Raw genomic sequence first — 16,410 nt, forward strand, 5'->3', positions numbered from 1 at the left:
TGGTATTCAACCATGAGACTCAAATTTATGAGGTCACCTCCGTAAATATTACATGCTTCGTCTCTTAGTATGAGAGCTGCTGAGATCGAATTATCGGTGGTTTCAACATTTGTTGCTACATAGCCCGGACAGTCCGTGATTGTTAAAGCAAGCACAACCCCGCCAAGTACTAGAGAACTCTTGATAAAATTCATGTAGATTAAAGCTACTGAGAATACGGAGCTTACAACGTGCATATCTCTTTGTCTTTTGTCGACTATCTTATTTAAAGAATTCAAAAAATGGCTGCCTAGTTTTCCATTGGGCACTGCAATCTTGACTGAAAGGGGATTCAACGAGCGTCATCACAAAGCCACTAAAAGTCTCTTCGGTCACCAGCAAGGAATGCCGACGAGTTATTATTGTGACGGAGCATGAAACAGTCCGATGGCGTAGCATATTCATGCGGGGAAGAACTCATATGTGAATCCGAGTAAGCCGAACCAGCCAACAACCGCTCAGGTCGTGACCGGGGCTGAGTCTGCGCGGTGATGATCCTTCCCCACATCATCAATATGATGTGGAGTAAAAGCAAAATCATTTGAGGTTTGGCCACCAGACTGATTAACATCATACACCAGTGTAACGTTGAATTAGATGCATATTCCCGCCTCATCTTTGATTGCAGTACCCATGTCTCATGCCAGTGCATGAAAATATTACATTATTATATGTATACCATGGTAGGCTCAAATTGTACCTCCTCGGTTGCTCTATCTACAAATGCTGTCACCTTAATTGGATTTCCAAACACGTCTGGTGTGAGTCTCTGGAATTCAGCAGTGAGTATTCCTGCATCGCGGTCCCATGATGTCTTTGTACAAACAAATCTCTCTTGAATAAACCCTGCTGCAGAGCGACTGCGTTCTTCGAGAATGATTCCGGCCTTTTTTCCTAAGCTTAGTGTTTGAAAATCGTAGACTCCACATTCTTTCCAGGTTATCTTCCGATACAAGTTATAAGCATCCATGCGAACCTTATAGTCCCGACATTGTGCAACAACAGACCCCAACATGCCAACACCGCGATCCAGGGTGACATGTCTTATCATTTTGGACCTCTCTGTGTAATGGTCTAAAATCTCGGCACATAAATCCACGACTTTTCGAAATTCGGGCGTGAAAGCGTCAAAAGAAACGCCTGATTTGTCGGGGAAGCAGTTGAAAAATATGGTTAAGAGGATGATGTTGACTTCAAGAATACGCAAACTGTCTGACTGTCCTAGCTGCTCATGAGTTGGGAGGTTTGACGTCTCAAGACTGTTAAGGCTTTTAGCTCTAGCGTAGCCATGAACGAGGCCTTGCCACCGGTGAAGCTGCGTGAGGAATTTGTTTCGCCCAATCTCAGCCACGTCAGGATCAAAGGAAGAGGTTTCATTGGCCGATTGGTTGACAAAAGCAACACATTGGCTGCTAAAAGCGACCCACGCTCGAATTAATCGTTCAAAATCAACATGTCCGGACTCCGGAATCTCGTAATCTGTGAAAGGAAGGAGTTCCAATATGGAATAGCGACCATGGTTTTGCTTAGGGGAAGTAGGAGTTGAGCCGCAAATGTCAGACAAATAGAGAAGCATAATATCCACTTCTGGTTCCGTGTCGTTGTTGACCAAGAGCTTGTTCGCCAGCTTGCAGCTTTTGTTATGGGTTTTGACTTTCTGGAGAATCGAAAGATTATTGGTCAGCATTTGATCAGCCGCGACACGATCCCCTTGTAGAAGCTCGAATGTGACAAACAAAACGGTCGAGAGAACTATACTCCGGAGAGATAGAGGTTGCTCCCGAGTTCCCAGTTGTTTCCGTATTCTATACATTGATTCCGTGTGGTAATGGACTGCTATTCTGTGATGATCATTCATGAACGATCGACAACTTGGGTCTTTCGAGGAAAGAGCCACTTTCGAGAGTATGCCTACTGGTCTAATCCCGTTATAGAACAGCCCCCGTGCCAGAGCTGCGAGGGCTAAAACTGAGAGACGGATAGCATCATGCTGATAGCTCGCGCAAAGAATCGTTCGCAGCCAAAAACCGGGAAACATGTACGCTGAAAGTTCGTGTGCGACTTCGCAACGAAACAGATCAAAATACATCATGGCACGCTCATCTAAACCTAGCGTGAAGACCGGGAATGGCAGGATCGGACGAGGCGCTGGAGTGAAATCCGTTCTTGCGGTTTTTACAATTACCTGTGGCGTTCTATATCCGCCACAGATTCTCAAGGATCGTGCACACTGGACACAACTGGGCTTGCGCTCATCACACTTTTTATCAATTGTTAGCAAGATCAGAAGCGAGTCAACCGCACTTACATATGGCGCCTTTTGCAGGTTATGCAGCCGGAGCGGACTTTCGGAGCACCTCGCCGCTTCCCTTGACCGGTACCTGTCGACTTGCGACTGCTCTCAGACGGTACGCCCATTGTCAGTCGCCCACTGACTCAGTCATGCTTGTTGTGAAATGATGTTGTGGTGATATGAGGTGGCTTGCTTACATCAGATTTGATAGATAAGCCAAATCGCTTCTACACCGACAGGGGTCATTGTGGCCAGATATCACTCTGTCGTCCAATCCAGTTGCTCGACGTTCTGAGTCCACATTATGCCAGGCATACAGGGCAGAGTCAAAACTAAGAGACGCAAGAGAGCAATACAGGTAATCAGCTTTTTGAGACCACAGAAGTTTGTATTTTCGAGTTTTGATGCCCAAATTCGAACTGTGTCAAGACTTGTAACAGCATGGAGATGCCTCGTTCGATTAAACAGTGTTGTGAGTGTTGGAATACAAATCCCAGCATTTCGGCCACCAATGCCCAATCGGACGTGCAATTCAAAATCACGCATGCCAGTACTCTGTGAACCTTACCTTTTAGATTTGGTCATCATGTCACGTCTGCTGCCACCAAGACTTACTCGCCTTGCCTACTTGCTTGTCAAACTTACCCCACGGCCGCCAGGGTTCCCCGCATCCCCGGATACGCTTCGGCGGTTCCTAGTCTAAAGGTGTTAGGTATCGGTGGTCCCGTCAAACTTCACCGATGTCGAAGAATTGGGGATAGCTTCACTTTGTCGGTTAGCACCCTGTTCTATTGGCTCAAGAAGGCGACTACGTGGTTAAGATGGGTTTTTCGTGTCAATGGACTCCGGATGAAAGGCTGGATGTGAGTTTCAGCATCTTTGAGCGCTGGCCTATATGAACTCCCGCCGTCTCCCATAGATAATTAAGATACTCTTGACTTCGGCGTTACCACTTGTAGCGTTGTTAGAATAGGAAACCGTCTTCTGTCGTCAATATGAATCTAATGCAATTTGCCGTCACTGCCGTCGCCTTTCCCACCGCTGCCATTGCAGCATTATGCGGAGCTGAGTGTGACCTCTATTCCCTCAAATGGCAACAAGAGTTCGGCGAGTCTGCAGTTGACACCAGCGTGTGGAATTTCCGTCTAGACCAAAAAGCTTATAGTGCTCAACTGGCTGCAAATGTCGAGCAAGCTGATGGCAACCTAGTGGTGAATCTCAAAAAGCAGAAAGTCGGCAGCTATAATTAGTCGGTTTCCGAGCACCTACAATTTACTGGCAAGATTTTGTAACAATTCGCTGATTCATTGTAGTACGGGCGGAGGCGTAATTTCAAAAGCAGTCTTCCAATATGGGTACTTTGAATCCCAGATACAAATGAATTCTGGACAAGGATGGCATAGTTCATTCTGGTTGATGGCAGGCAAGTATGTCACTACTTTGAGAATACCACTGGCACATGTAAGCTGACAATTGAATAGCGGATCATCAACATTTAACACAGTTCCGCACGCGCATAGTGAGATTGATATATTCGAACGCGACTCGATCTATAATTCAGCTATTTCGCACAATATCAACCTATGGAATGCCGATGGGTCGCGATACCAGTCTTATGGCTCTGGCACTCTGTCAACAACATACAAATTCGCGGAATGGCATGTTTTCGGGGCTTTATGGGCCGAGAATACTGTCACATTTTTCATTGATGGGGTTCAGTCAGCTAATCTGTCACTGACACCGACCAAATGGACGCATAATTATGTCAACATATGGCTAACGTCTCTCGCCTATGGACAAGTTCCTGATGATTCAGCCCTTCCCTCTAAAATTCAAGCGTCTTATGTACGATATTACCAGAAGGATTATGTAAGTAGCACTCTAATACGTAGGTCAACGGGAAATCTAATGGCACAATTTAGTATCTCACTGCGGGCACGCTCTGCTTTCAGAATAGTACGTCCTGCGCCTCTAATCAGGGCTACAGCGAGACGGGCGCATGGGCTACATCAACCCTTGATGGTTATACGAAGGGTCTGGCTACTAGGTATTCATGTAATAGCGCCAGCGCCAAAGCTACCTGGAGCCTTCCGACCACCACTTCATCAGGGACATATGAGGTGTGGGTGTGGATAATCGCTCGCTCAGACTCGGATCCCTCTGTATCATACAGTCTGATCAAGAACGGCGCCAGCATCAAGAGCTCCAGTGTTGACCAAACTGCTGGAAGTGCACGTTGGGTGCTAATATCAAGTGGCGTAGCAATCACGAGTGGACAAGCTTGGGCTGTAACTCTCCTGACATCAGGGTCTGGATGTGCTCGAGCTGATTCTGTCAAGTTTGTGCGAACGGCATGAGATTATACCCGTCTAAGAAGACCCTCGAAGGAAGTTTGACATCTTTATAATAGTAGAGTAAGGTTTACTCTTTCCTAGAACTACGGAATCTAAAACTGCTCCCAACGTGATCTGTTCTCAATCGGCTATGACCACGACCTTGAGCATTCTCACGCAGTGTCCCTCCCGGAACTTCATAGTCATCCCAGTAGATTCCGCGCCTTTGCAGCTCAGGCACTAAGAGATTGACAATGTCTTCCCACGACTGGGGCTGGACCACGGGGGAAAGGTTGAATCCGTCTAGGTCTGCCTCCTTGATCCACTTCTCCATCCCGTCAGCAACTGTTTGCGGGCTTCCGACGAGAACGGCACCATTGCCTCCAATAGATAGCTCTTCAGCTGCACGCCGGGGTGTCCACTTTCCAGTGCCCTCTTTCTCGCTAAAGAGATTACTGAAGGCAGACTGAATGATCGCGGACGATTTGCTGCTTTCAGGCTTGATTTCTTCATCAAGGTCGTATTGGCTGAGATCAATTCCAGTAAAAGCACTAAAGATTACCAGACCCCCTTCAATTGATTGGTACTTCTTGATTTCTTCGAGCTTCTTGTGAGCTTCATCATCAGTAGCGCCAAGTATCACAGTTAAACACTGGAAGAATTTCAGACTCTGAGGATCTCGTCCTTGATCCGCTGCTAACTGCCGAATCTTCGCAATCTTGGGAGCGAGTGTTCCGGGGACGTGGCCAGCTACAAAAATTGCTTCGGCATGTTTGGCCGCGAATGCTGATCCGGCACTATAGCAAGGTTAGAACGAACGACTAAGGCATAGTATCCTGGTATGTACTTACGGTGATGTGCCTGCTTGAAACAGGAACGGTGTTCTTTGAGGGCTTGGGTCTACTATGAAAGGACTTTCCAGTTGATGATACTTGCCATTATGTTTGACTGTGCGGACTTTGGATGGGTCAATATATGTCTCAGATGATTTGTCCTTGACGACGGCGTCATCAGCGATGGACCCCTCCCATAATCTGTTATAGGGTTAATAAACAGGGTAATGCGTAAAACAAATTTAAGCTCACTGATAGAGAAGCTCCAAGAGCTCGTCCGCTGCGGCATACCGCTCGTCATGGGGAATTATGTCGGTCAGACCCATTGCCAGGGCGCTTGACTTATTCCAAGACGTGACGATATTCCACCCAATTCGACCCTTGGTGAAATGGTCGAGTGTCGAAAATCGACGTGCCAGAAGAAAAGGTCTCTCATAGCTTGTTGATGCTGTCACTCCGAAGCCAAGCGACTTCGTCACAGTAGCCATAGCCGCGATTGGCTATTGGACACTTTTAGTAGTGATTTGATGAACCTATCAGGCGCTTTAGACTTACAATGAAAGGATCCGTAACAGGAAATTCCGATGCAATCTTGATTGCAGGGTCTCGGCTGCCCTTGTACACATCAAATCCACCTACTGTATCTGCGAGGAAGTAAGATAGAAATTTTCCCTTCTCCAGTAACTTCGCCGTATCAAGCCAATAATTTAGATCACGTTTGTTGGATGACTGGTCTAATGGATTTCGCCATTGACCAGGACTAGTATGACCGACGGTGCAGCAGTCAAACGCATTGAGATAGATCTTCTTCTTCTCCCCTGATACTGAAGCCGCCGCCATCTTGCCGCACGTATAATGCTGAATTCAGATGGGATAATGATGGTCTTTTTCTTAAGGTGCTCTAGGTAATCTGAACTCGTCTTGAGAGTCTTTGTTAGGCTTATCTACGCGAGGGCTGGAAACGCCTGAATCAAGACACTGGTGTCACATTGAGTTCGGTCTCCGGTGTCGTCCGGGAATGGAAGCAGGTCTCGAACGACCTTTCCCCGAGTCGTTAGCATACCGCACCACCATACAATACTTATCAGCACCCAGTCTGGGCCATCGACATGAAGATCCACACGAAGCCCCAGTCTATCAGAATCCTGCAAGAACCAGCCAGGGTCCGCCCCGCCTTGGTGAAGTCGCAATCCGTGCCAAACTTACACCTTCGAGCTTGGTTCGGATGGATTTGAGCGTCCTGAAATTTGCGGCGTGGTAATTTGTTTTCGATGGTTTATTCCTTTGAAGTCTATCGTGAAGTCGGGAATCTCCGTTCTTGATAACCCTGGGACATTCGCAATCGACGCTAATTTCACACCTTGCACCAAATGCATTCTACCAGGACTATTGCAGTAGAGTTTTACCGCACATACTCCGAAACCCACCTTAGTGTGCTATGTTGGCATACAGGGATGATAGGCATCTGCAGTTTCGACAGATGACAAGATGCCCTAGTCCCGGAGTTCCTGCAGCCCTTGCCACGAGGCTTCCCTGAGTGTGATTTGACGTTTAGTCAAGATTCCTAGGGCGAAACAAGCCTATAGTCGGCAGATGACTCGCGTCTTGTGCAGTATGACCCTGCTTGTCGGTAGACTGGTGGCGTTGAAGATCTGCAATATATGAGGCAGAGCCCTGGCCAAGGCAACTGGCTTTGCCGAGCATGCTTTTTACTGCAGACTTTGCATGTCCAGTTCAATCATGTCAACTAACACGGCTTCCGGCGCTGCTAGCCCCAAGGACAACGGCAACATTCAGGTTGCAGTTGAGGCTGCTTCAGCTGAGGAGGAGCATCGACGACACCTGTTCGGCATTACCCTACCTCGCTACTTCAATAGAGATGCAGATCGCACGTTAGTTCGAAAGCTGGATCTTTATGTTTTGTATGCTCCCCGATTATCAGCACCGACTTGAATCTAAATTGGTAAAAATTAATTAACAGCGACATAGGTCCTACACTGCTCTGTCGTGTTTCATGCAGACACTAGACAATACCAATATCAGGTATGATCGGTAAAAACGACACAAACAACGCGATTGCTGAGAAGAAATGACAGTAATGCGTACGTTTCTGGCATGAAGGAAGATGTGAGTAATCCTAAATGGGCATAATTCTCTAGAAACGTTTGCTAATTTGAAACCTCAGCTTTCCCTCTTTGACAATGAGCTCAATTATTTTTCGACAACCTTCAACTGCGGTATTATCGCTGGCGCAGGTGCGTTGGGCCTCCTGTGAAATAAAATCTTCGTCATTGGTGCTGACCATGCTCCAGTACCGCTCATTCTGTTGGCGACCAGAATCAGGCCCTCGATTTTGATGCCTGCCTGCGAGCTGGCTTGGACAGCACTCGTAATGGGCATCGCCGGAGCCAAATCTGCTCAGGCTGTGAGTCGCATATTTTTTTTTTTGGCTTGCCCAACCTTCTCTGTCTAACATTGGAACTTTCACAGGTTTATGGCCTACGGTTTGCTATCGGTTTTTTTCAGGGAATTGCTTTCCCCGGATTTGCTGCGGTCCTTGGTGCTTGGTACACACCTTCCGAGTTGGGCAAACGGATGGCTCTTTACGAAGTGTCTGCTCGAGTAGCTGGAATGTTTTCGGGATATATTCAGGCAGGACTTTACACTAATATGAACGGAAAGGGCATGGCAAGTTGGAGGTAAGTTGTCAGTGACTGCAATAGGACTTGGAACGATCATTAACATATGGCAGATGGCTCTTCATCTTTGATGGCTTGATTTCCATCCCTATCTCGCTATGGGGTTTCTATGCTTTACCTGATCAGCCGAGGGATACCAAGGCGAGATGGTTGAAGGCTCCGGTATGGTTTCCAACCGCTTCATGAACTAATCAGGCTCCGGCTAATGTACCGTTTAGGAGGTCGATCTTGCCATCCGACGTATGGACAGTGTGGGTAGAAAGCCAGTACAAAAGATTACTTGGACACGATTCAAAGGAATCTGGACAACTTGGCATGTCTATTTGTTTGTGGCGTGTTACTTGTGAGACAGCCAATATTTCATGATGAGCCCCGAGTGTCTGTGCTGACTAATTTTTTATAGCTTGTACGGTGCCTTTTCTTGGGGTGACGGCTATTTCAACTTGTGGCTACAATACCTTGGCAAGTACACAGTTCCTCAGATCAACAACATTCCGACGGCCGGACAGGGTGCAGCCCTGGTGAACGCCATTATCAGCGGGTTCATCTCAGACTGGCTGGAGAATCGCCCCATCGTTATTGTGGCCAACATGATGATATGTCTCGCGGGCAACGTCTTTGTATCTGTCTGGAAAGCACCGGAATGGCTCAAATTCATCGGCTATATCTTCATTACCGCTGGTCTACCCGCCCAGTCCATTACCATTGCCTGGCTTAATGAAGTTTGTCAAGGCAATGGCACGCTTCGCGGACTAATTGTATCGCTGGGCAACACAGCTGTCTATGCAATCAACTCTTGGGCCTTGGTCCTCCTCTTCCCAGCTGTGGACGGTATGTCTTCACCCAAGTCGAACATAATACAAATACACATACTAATTGTCGACTAGCTCCTCACTACAAATACGGGTATCAAGTGTGTGCCGGGATGATAGCCTTGGCTATTTTGACTGTGGGCGCAATCCTCTTGATGATCAGAAGCGATATGTAAGTCACCTCACTGAGTAGAGACTCTGGCGAGGCTCTAACTAATCTCATTTCGTACAGACATCGTGGAAAAGCGCGTCGTAATGACCAGGGCCTCCTTGAGTTCACAGCATGGGAAAACCTTGAAGGAATCGAGATCCCTCGGGAGCCGTCCATTTCGAAAGTCTGATTAACTTTCAATCAATTCGCTCGGTCGTAATGTGTGCCAGACACCACCAATATTTTGGTTGGCAATTCGAAAATCTGACCTTCCTGCTATCATCAAATAAACAGCCCGTAGCGCGCTCATATCTTGACGAAGGGTCTGGTTCTATAATCGTGCCTGTAGTAGAAGGAGTATGTAGTTAGAGAGACTTCGGCGTCCTTTGCGGCTGCCAAGAGCTGCAACTGGAATATGAAAATGATCGGAGCATCGTGACATTCCAGGCCATTCTAGAGAAGAACTGGCGGTGCCAAGAGCGGTGTTTTCGGGTAATATGGGGCCATTAGGCAATGTCGTCATGTACGCTAGCTGTTGGCTTACTTGACTATAGCGTACTTTTCAGTATACCTCGACCCAATTTTGACAGGCGATTGATAACAGCGATGCCTTATTACTAGTGACTGGCCGGGCTAAGAAAGATAGCGGAACTTGCACCTAGTCACTCATGTATAGCAATTGCTTGCCTCGTGCTCATGCATGCCACTTTCATCGTCGGATAAGCTGAAGACTCCTGTTTGACGTAGGTAGCCATGCCCATCATCATCGGAGTAGACGTGGGTAAGTCAGCAGCTAAAAGTTCCATTGAGACAACCTCAGATCTCTGACATACGATGAGCATTTAGGTGGGACAAACACCGATGCAGTGGCTACTGACCTAGCCCTGAGCCACGCGAGTCCTGCAGACAGCATTATTGCTCACTGCAAGATCCCAACTACGCCAGATACAAGCAAAGGCATAGGAGAAGCCTTGAGAGAAGTTCTTGAGCAGCTTCCGTCAACTGCACGCAGCGACATTACGGCTGTCAACATTGGCACTACGGTATAGTAATCCCACTCCCAACATTTCTTGCTGTCACATGAATGGCCCGCTAACATGGATCTTAGCATTTTATCAATGCGGTTGTTGAGAAAGATGCGAGCAAACTGACCAAGGTTGCTATCTTGCGGCTCTGTGGCCCCTACGCAAGAGAGGTTCCACCATTTGCAGGTCTACCTGACGATCTTCGACCACTTGTCGAAGGCTTCAGTGCATGGTTGCCCGGTGGCTTGGAGAGTATGTATCAATTTACGCCCCAATCCCACCCGCTTTTCGAAAGCTGACTTGTTATCTTTCATTTCAGTTGACGGACGTGTGATCACGCCTATAGACGAAAGCGCCGTGAGGCAGGCAGCGGAGGAAATCAGGGCAGTCGGCCTTACGAATATCGCAATCATCGGGACTTACTCCCCAATAGACTCGGTTTTCCACCAGGAAGAACACGTCCGTGATATTCTTCGTTCGGTCTTGGGTACGACAGTACACATCACTCTATCACACGAAGTCGCGGGAATTGGTTTCATCGAGAGAGAAAACGCCACTATTCTCAATGCTACGATCCTGCCCTTTGCCAAGAAAACAATCAAGCAGTTCCAACAATCTTTAAGAGGGCTGAGACTGTCCGCAAGTCTGTAAGTAATCCAACTCTCGTCTATGCTATGGACTCGTGACTAAGCTCTGGTAGGTTTTTGACCAGAAATGATGGCACTCTCATAAGCGCCGATGATGCCGCTAATCTACCTGTTTCAACTTTTATTTCTGGCCCCACGAACTCTCTGACTGGGGCAGCCTTTCTTGCTGGTGCGAAGAACGGTCTGGAGAACGGAGCACTGATCCTGGACATCGGCGGAACGACCTCGGATGTCTGTGCCCTAGAGCCATCCGGTCTACCACGACCGGCCGCCGCCATATCACATCTAGCTGGGGTGCGGACGAATTTTGCGGTCCCGGATGTGCGTAGCATAGGTGTGGGAGGCGGTTCACTCGTCCAAATAGGCAACTCTGGAGCTGTTACCGTAGGACCGCAGTCCGTGGGGAAACATCTTGTCACTAAGGCTCGTGTCTTCGGAGGATCTGTACTAACCGCGACCGATATTATTGTTGCTGCAGGTCTCCAAGGACTTGGTGACAGATCTCAGATTTCTACCGTCTCAAAGTCAGTCGTCAATCTCGCCAAAGCTCAAATTCAACTGCTCCTGGAGCGCGTTATAGATGAAATGAAGACGTCTGAGGCGGATGTTCCGATCATTCTTGTTGGCGGTGGAAGTATTCTTTGTCCAGATAACCTCAAAGGTGTTTCTCACATCATTAGGCCAGCATTTTCTCACGTTGCCAATGCTGTCGGTGCCGCAATGGCTAAAGTTTCAGGCGTGGTGAACACGATCGTAAACCTCACAGACGACAAGTCGGAAGATGAAGCCATCGCGCGAGCGCGGGCCCAAGCTATTTCTCAGGCTGAAGAGAATGGCGCGGAGAATGCTGAGGTGGTCGAGGAGATTATTTTACCCGTCCCTTATGTCAACACAAGGTCACGGCACATTGTCGTTCGAGCAGCGGGTAGGCTCGCCAGTAACGGTCATAAGCCGACAAAGGAGCCGGTGTCAACTTTTGAAAAAGACGAAGCACTTGATGCCACTGATGTCGATCAATCGTTCACAGAACCACTACCAGATCATCCTTCTCTCGCAGAATTGCCTGTCGATATTTGGTCCTATAAGCCAAGCATTAGTGATGACTACTGGACATTGACAACAACAGATCTAGACTTCATAGCAGATGGCTGTGCTATCCTTGGATGTGGTGGTGGCGGCGACACTTACGCAAGCTATCTCAGCGTAAAGAAACTCCTCGCAGCGGGCGAAGTGGTGAATATAATATCGCCAGATACGCTACCCGATAATGGCTTTATCCCAGCCGTAGCAGTCATGGGTTCCCCGAGTACCTTTTCTGAAAGGCTCCCCTCTGGTGAAGAACTGAAGAACTCGGTAGATGCCGTTTTACGCTCGCAAAACAAAAGCGTGTCAGACTTGACGGCCGTAATGAGTCTCGAGATCGGCGGATCTAATGGAATGCGAGGCATACAGGCCGCGTTATGGACCAAGAAACCGCTTGTCGACGCCGACCTCATGGGACGGGCGTATCCCAACCTTTGGCAAGTTACGCCTAACAATGCCGGCATATCTCTTGCACCAGCTGCGGCATCAGATGCTAAAGGCAATACACTAGTTCAAGTTCAAGCTAGTTCCAATAAGGATGTCGAAGACATGCTTCGTGCCATATGCGTACAGATGGGTCAAGCCGCAGGTATATCCCTTGGGGCTCTTACAGGTCAGCAAGTGAAGAGTACAGCAGCCCAGCGCTCATTCTCGCTTGCATGGCGTCTCGGTCGGGCCGTGAAAATTGCACGACTAGAGAAACGCGACATTGTGGATGGCATCCTTTCAACTTACCCCGGCAGGAGGATTCTCACCGGCAAGATCACTCGAGTGACGCGCGACGTTCGTGGCGCATTCACAGAAGGCTCAATTGAGATTGTGCCTTTCTCGGAATCGAACGCGTCGGCACAACAGACGAATGAATCTCGAAAGGCGAATAGCAGTTTCAAGATCACCTTCCAGAACGAAAATATCCATGCCTTTGATACTGACAGCCAGAAGACCTTGGCTAGCGTTCCAGATTTGATATGTGTCCTCGATGCGGAGGATGGTCGAGCACTGGGCACCCAGGACTACCGATATGGACTACGTGTCCATGTATTTGCTCTGGTTGGAAGCCCACAGTGGACACAAGGCGAAGGTCTTAAGAACGGTGGTCCCGAAGCTTTTGGGTATGTGACGTTATTTCAAAATGCACACTTCCTCAGTTATGCAAAGTCTAATATGAGTGTTATCTAGGCTTGATATCAGTTATGTTCCGGCAGCAACTTATCAAGAGCCACGTTCTGTCATCGCGGAGTTCAAAAGCGCTTGAGTGTGGGTAAAAGGTTTGAATTTGGAAAATCCACGAAGACTCCTGGTAGTTCGCTTATAAGATGACCACAATTATTCGTCAGGATGATGTGGTAGCTATGGCACTATTCAATCTAAGTCTTCGCTTTTCAAAGCATTCCTGAAGTCTGACAAGGATGCCCATTTGGTTTTTTGAACCCAGTCTTTAGCAACGAAATCATTAACGTAACCAGGGAAGAAATCGATTTTCCCTAAAAGTGATTTGTCATGAGCAATGATTGTAAAAATTTGGTGATGGCTGTCGGTCTCTTGCATCTTCTCAAGAGTTTGCTCGGCAACATCAACATCTGAAAATGGGATGTGCGGCCTACTGAGGCGATAGAACGGCTGCGTCTTGTCGCCATCTCTCAGTAGATGTTCAAACAGTGCCCCGGGACAAGGATATGAGCTCCCCATATCTAAGGGATTCGGGTCGATATGTGGTGGCAGTGGTGAGTAGGTTGTGGGTCGAAATTCTCCTGGGTGGTGAGCGGTGTCTGCTCCCATGAAAATGAATGATGGGGGTGACGCCGTGACTCGAGCCAAAGCATTGAGATGACCCAGCGCATGGCCCGGCGCATCAAGAATGTAAAAGCTCCCGTCTCCGAAGTAATCCATGGCATCGAAACGTCCAATCTTAAGACACTGTGATTCCTCGAACAGAATCTCCTTAACTTCTCTGCCAGCAAAGTCACTTTCTAGAACAGGCATTCGAGGATTTGCAGGATACCCCGGCATGAAGAAATCCTTGAATCCTTGACCAACTAAAAGCGATGTAGATGGTTCAAATACCGCTGGATTGCCAAGATGGTCCCAGTGCCAGTGGCTCCAGACTATAGCCTCGATCTCGCCCCTTCTAACCCCATGCTCTTCCAGCACTTCCTCGACACCTTTCTCTGTTGTCACGATCCACCCGCGTTCTCGAAATGCGTCAGTGATTGGGCCTGCGTAGTTGTTCCAGTCTTTGCGGATTCCAAGATCGAACAGTATTTTGCGGCCGGATGGGTGCTCGATGAGAAATGAGAAAGCAGGGAAATCTTTTAACGTTTCAAACCCTTTAATGGTTGGTGTTACCATTGAGAAAGGCAGGGTAGCTCTTGCGCCAGTGTCAATCACTCGAACCTTGACAGTATTACCGGAGTCTGGGATATTCAGGTTCGGATGAGCCGCCATAGTGTCTATGTGCTGCCTGCAATAGAACCAACTGGTATAGTCGAGGAGAGGGAATCAAGAATGGTTGAGCCGGAAGGCGAAGCCCTCTTGTATGGCTTGATTTAGGTTGCAGGTTCACGGTAATTGTTCTTGAGTTGGAGGTATGATATACCCTATATTGTCATACACAATAAAGATTGATACGTCTGCAAGCATCCTCTGTTTATTAGTTATGGGAAGAAGAAAAGCACTCCTCATCGTATACCCAACCAACATTCATGCACATCTGCGAAAAGGCATAGGCCTGGGTACACCAATCAAGCTTTATCTGGCTGCAATGTCAGAACAACTAGGCTTGAAGCTTCACTAAATCGCGCCAAGTCAGAATTTAGACATGACAAAATTTCCCGAGTATGCTTGGTGAGACAACCAGTACTCGTATCACCTCAGCTCTAAGCCCCCACCATGCAACATCTGGTGTTACGACCTGCACTTCTAGGGATTGAAGCTCATACTAGATAAGAAGTCGAGCTATTTTGCGTTCAACCCAAATGGATCGTGTGCGTCGCTCGAATAGAGTTATCTACGCTGAGTTTTACATAAAAACCCGCTGACTAAGCCGGGGCGGTCAGATGTGAAACGGAGCTCCGACGCCGCCCTGCGGTCGTGGGCGATCGATTGTCGCTCAATGCGTCGCTGGCAGTTGACATTCAACCCCTCCTCCTGTTGCCCACACACCCCGTCCTTTCGACCATCATGTCCGGCCTCGACGCGCCGGAAATCGCGGCCGCCTACGAGGCCGTTCGCTCCGACAAAGACGAGACCAATTGGCTTCTTATATCCTACGCCGCGGCAGTTGGCAACAAGCTGACGCTGACGAAGACAGGCACCGGCGGCCTGTCCGAGCTAGCTGCCGAGCTCGATGACACTCAAGTGCAGTACGCGTACGCGCGGGTCGAGTACGCCAACGATGCCGAGAGCAAGCGCGTCAAGTTTGCGATGATCATTTGGATCGGCTCCAGTGCCAAAGTCATGCGAAAAGCGCGAGCGAGCATCGAGAGCGGGGAAGTCAAGAAAGTGCTGAGCCACCACAGCGTGCAGGTGGACGCGAGTGACAGGTCAGATCTGGATGAGAAGGATATCGTTGCAAGGCTACGGCGGGCTGGAGGTGCAGACTACAATGGTGGGAGAGGCTGATAACTCTGTGATGGGCAAATCTGAAGAGGAGCAGTCGGCGCGTAGGGGTTGAGACAAAACAGAGCAGATCCATCTTGCCGATGCTTTTCGCACTCGACAACCACATCATGGACCTCTCCAGGCGTTAGGAAGACCAAGATATGGGTATTTGAGCTGTGACAATGTGCTGCTTTATCATGTCCTTGCGCCCGTGAAGTTTCAAATGCAATATCTGGCCCAAGTGCCATCGGCACACCGAGTCTCCTCTGAACGAATCATTGATTGCTTAGGCTGACCCCAACAAGGGTATCATGTATGCGCCTTTGATGTTCCCAAAGGCTGCCCCTGAAAGTCTGGAACGAAAGTGAGAACCGCCCTGGTGGTGCGCCGAAGGTGGTGAGGGGTAGCTTTGCGGGTTGGAGAGTCCCCAATCAATATGATATGTCTTCGCTTATCAAGACATCATTCTTGGCTTCACAATACTTATGGGCAATCTCACCTCGTTTGATTTTGCAGTAATTGGTCAATTTATACTCCTTTCGACAACCAGACAAAATTAGAGGGCTCAATGTGACCTGTTTAGCCGCAGCCGGACATTCACAAGGCTCCGGCCGCAAAGATGATTGCAGGAGCGAGCCGCTTATTGCGAACACGAACACAGTTTTTGTGCGATTGATTTCGTCTGTGTAACGATGGCCACTTGACGCAGAATGTGTATAAGTAGAATCCAGTCCTAATAGCGGGCGGTACGCACCTGCTCTCGTTCTCTTGAATTGGAACACACCAACTCGAAAAGGTCGAAAATGGCGATCAGATCTTTCCTGCTGGCGTCCTTGGCTTTGGGAGCCCTCGCCGCGCCAACACCCCCTTCTCTCACATATCTCTACAGCGTAAA

The 16,410-nt window shown here is 48.4% G+C and overlaps 3 protein-coding genes across 3 annotated transcripts; all 3 read left to right on the forward strand.

Moving 5' to 3' along the window:
* Window positions 1–7,238: 7,238 nt before the first annotated feature.
* Window positions 7,239–9,350, forward strand: UCRPA7_2931 (putative pantothenate protein; the record flags this gene model as incomplete). Its single annotated transcript, XM_007915498.1, has 11 exons — window positions 7,239–7,390; window positions 7,488–7,541; window positions 7,595–7,625; window positions 7,684–7,753; window positions 7,811–7,923; window positions 7,989–8,197; window positions 8,251–8,359; window positions 8,416–8,540; window positions 8,601–9,028; window positions 9,085–9,181; window positions 9,242–9,350. The coding sequence occupies 11 exons, from the start codon at window positions 7,239–7,241 to the stop codon at window positions 9,348–9,350; spliced, it is 1,497 nt and encodes a 498-aa protein (XP_007913689.1).
* A 563-nt stretch (window positions 9,351–9,913) lies between these two features.
* Window positions 9,914–13,094, forward strand: UCRPA7_2932 (putative hydantoinase oxoprolinase protein; the record flags this gene model as incomplete). Its single annotated transcript, XM_007915490.1, has 6 exons — window positions 9,914–9,941; window positions 10,007–10,203; window positions 10,269–10,437; window positions 10,619–10,832; window positions 10,886–11,757; window positions 11,959–13,094. 6 exons carry the CDS (start codon window positions 9,914–9,916, stop codon window positions 13,092–13,094), a joined length of 2,616 nt encoding a protein of 871 aa, XP_007913681.1.
* Window positions 13,095–15,095: 2,001 nt separating this feature from the next.
* On the forward strand, window positions 15,096–15,536 carry UCRPA7_2933 (putative cofilin tropomyosin-type actin-binding protein; the record flags this gene model as incomplete). Its single annotated transcript, XM_007915522.1, has 1 exon — window positions 15,096–15,536. The coding sequence occupies one exon, from the start codon at window positions 15,096–15,098 to the stop codon at window positions 15,534–15,536; it is 441 nt and encodes a 146-aa protein (XP_007913713.1).
* Window positions 15,537–16,410: the final 874 nt, after the last annotated feature.

This window comes from Phaeoacremonium minimum (assembly GCF_000392275.1).
Source record: "Phaeoacremonium minimum UCRPA7 unplaced genomic scaffold PA7_03_scaffold_221, whole genome shotgun sequence".
NCBI lineage: Eukaryota > Fungi > Ascomycota > Sordariomycetes > Togniniales > Togniniaceae > Phaeoacremonium > Phaeoacremonium minimum.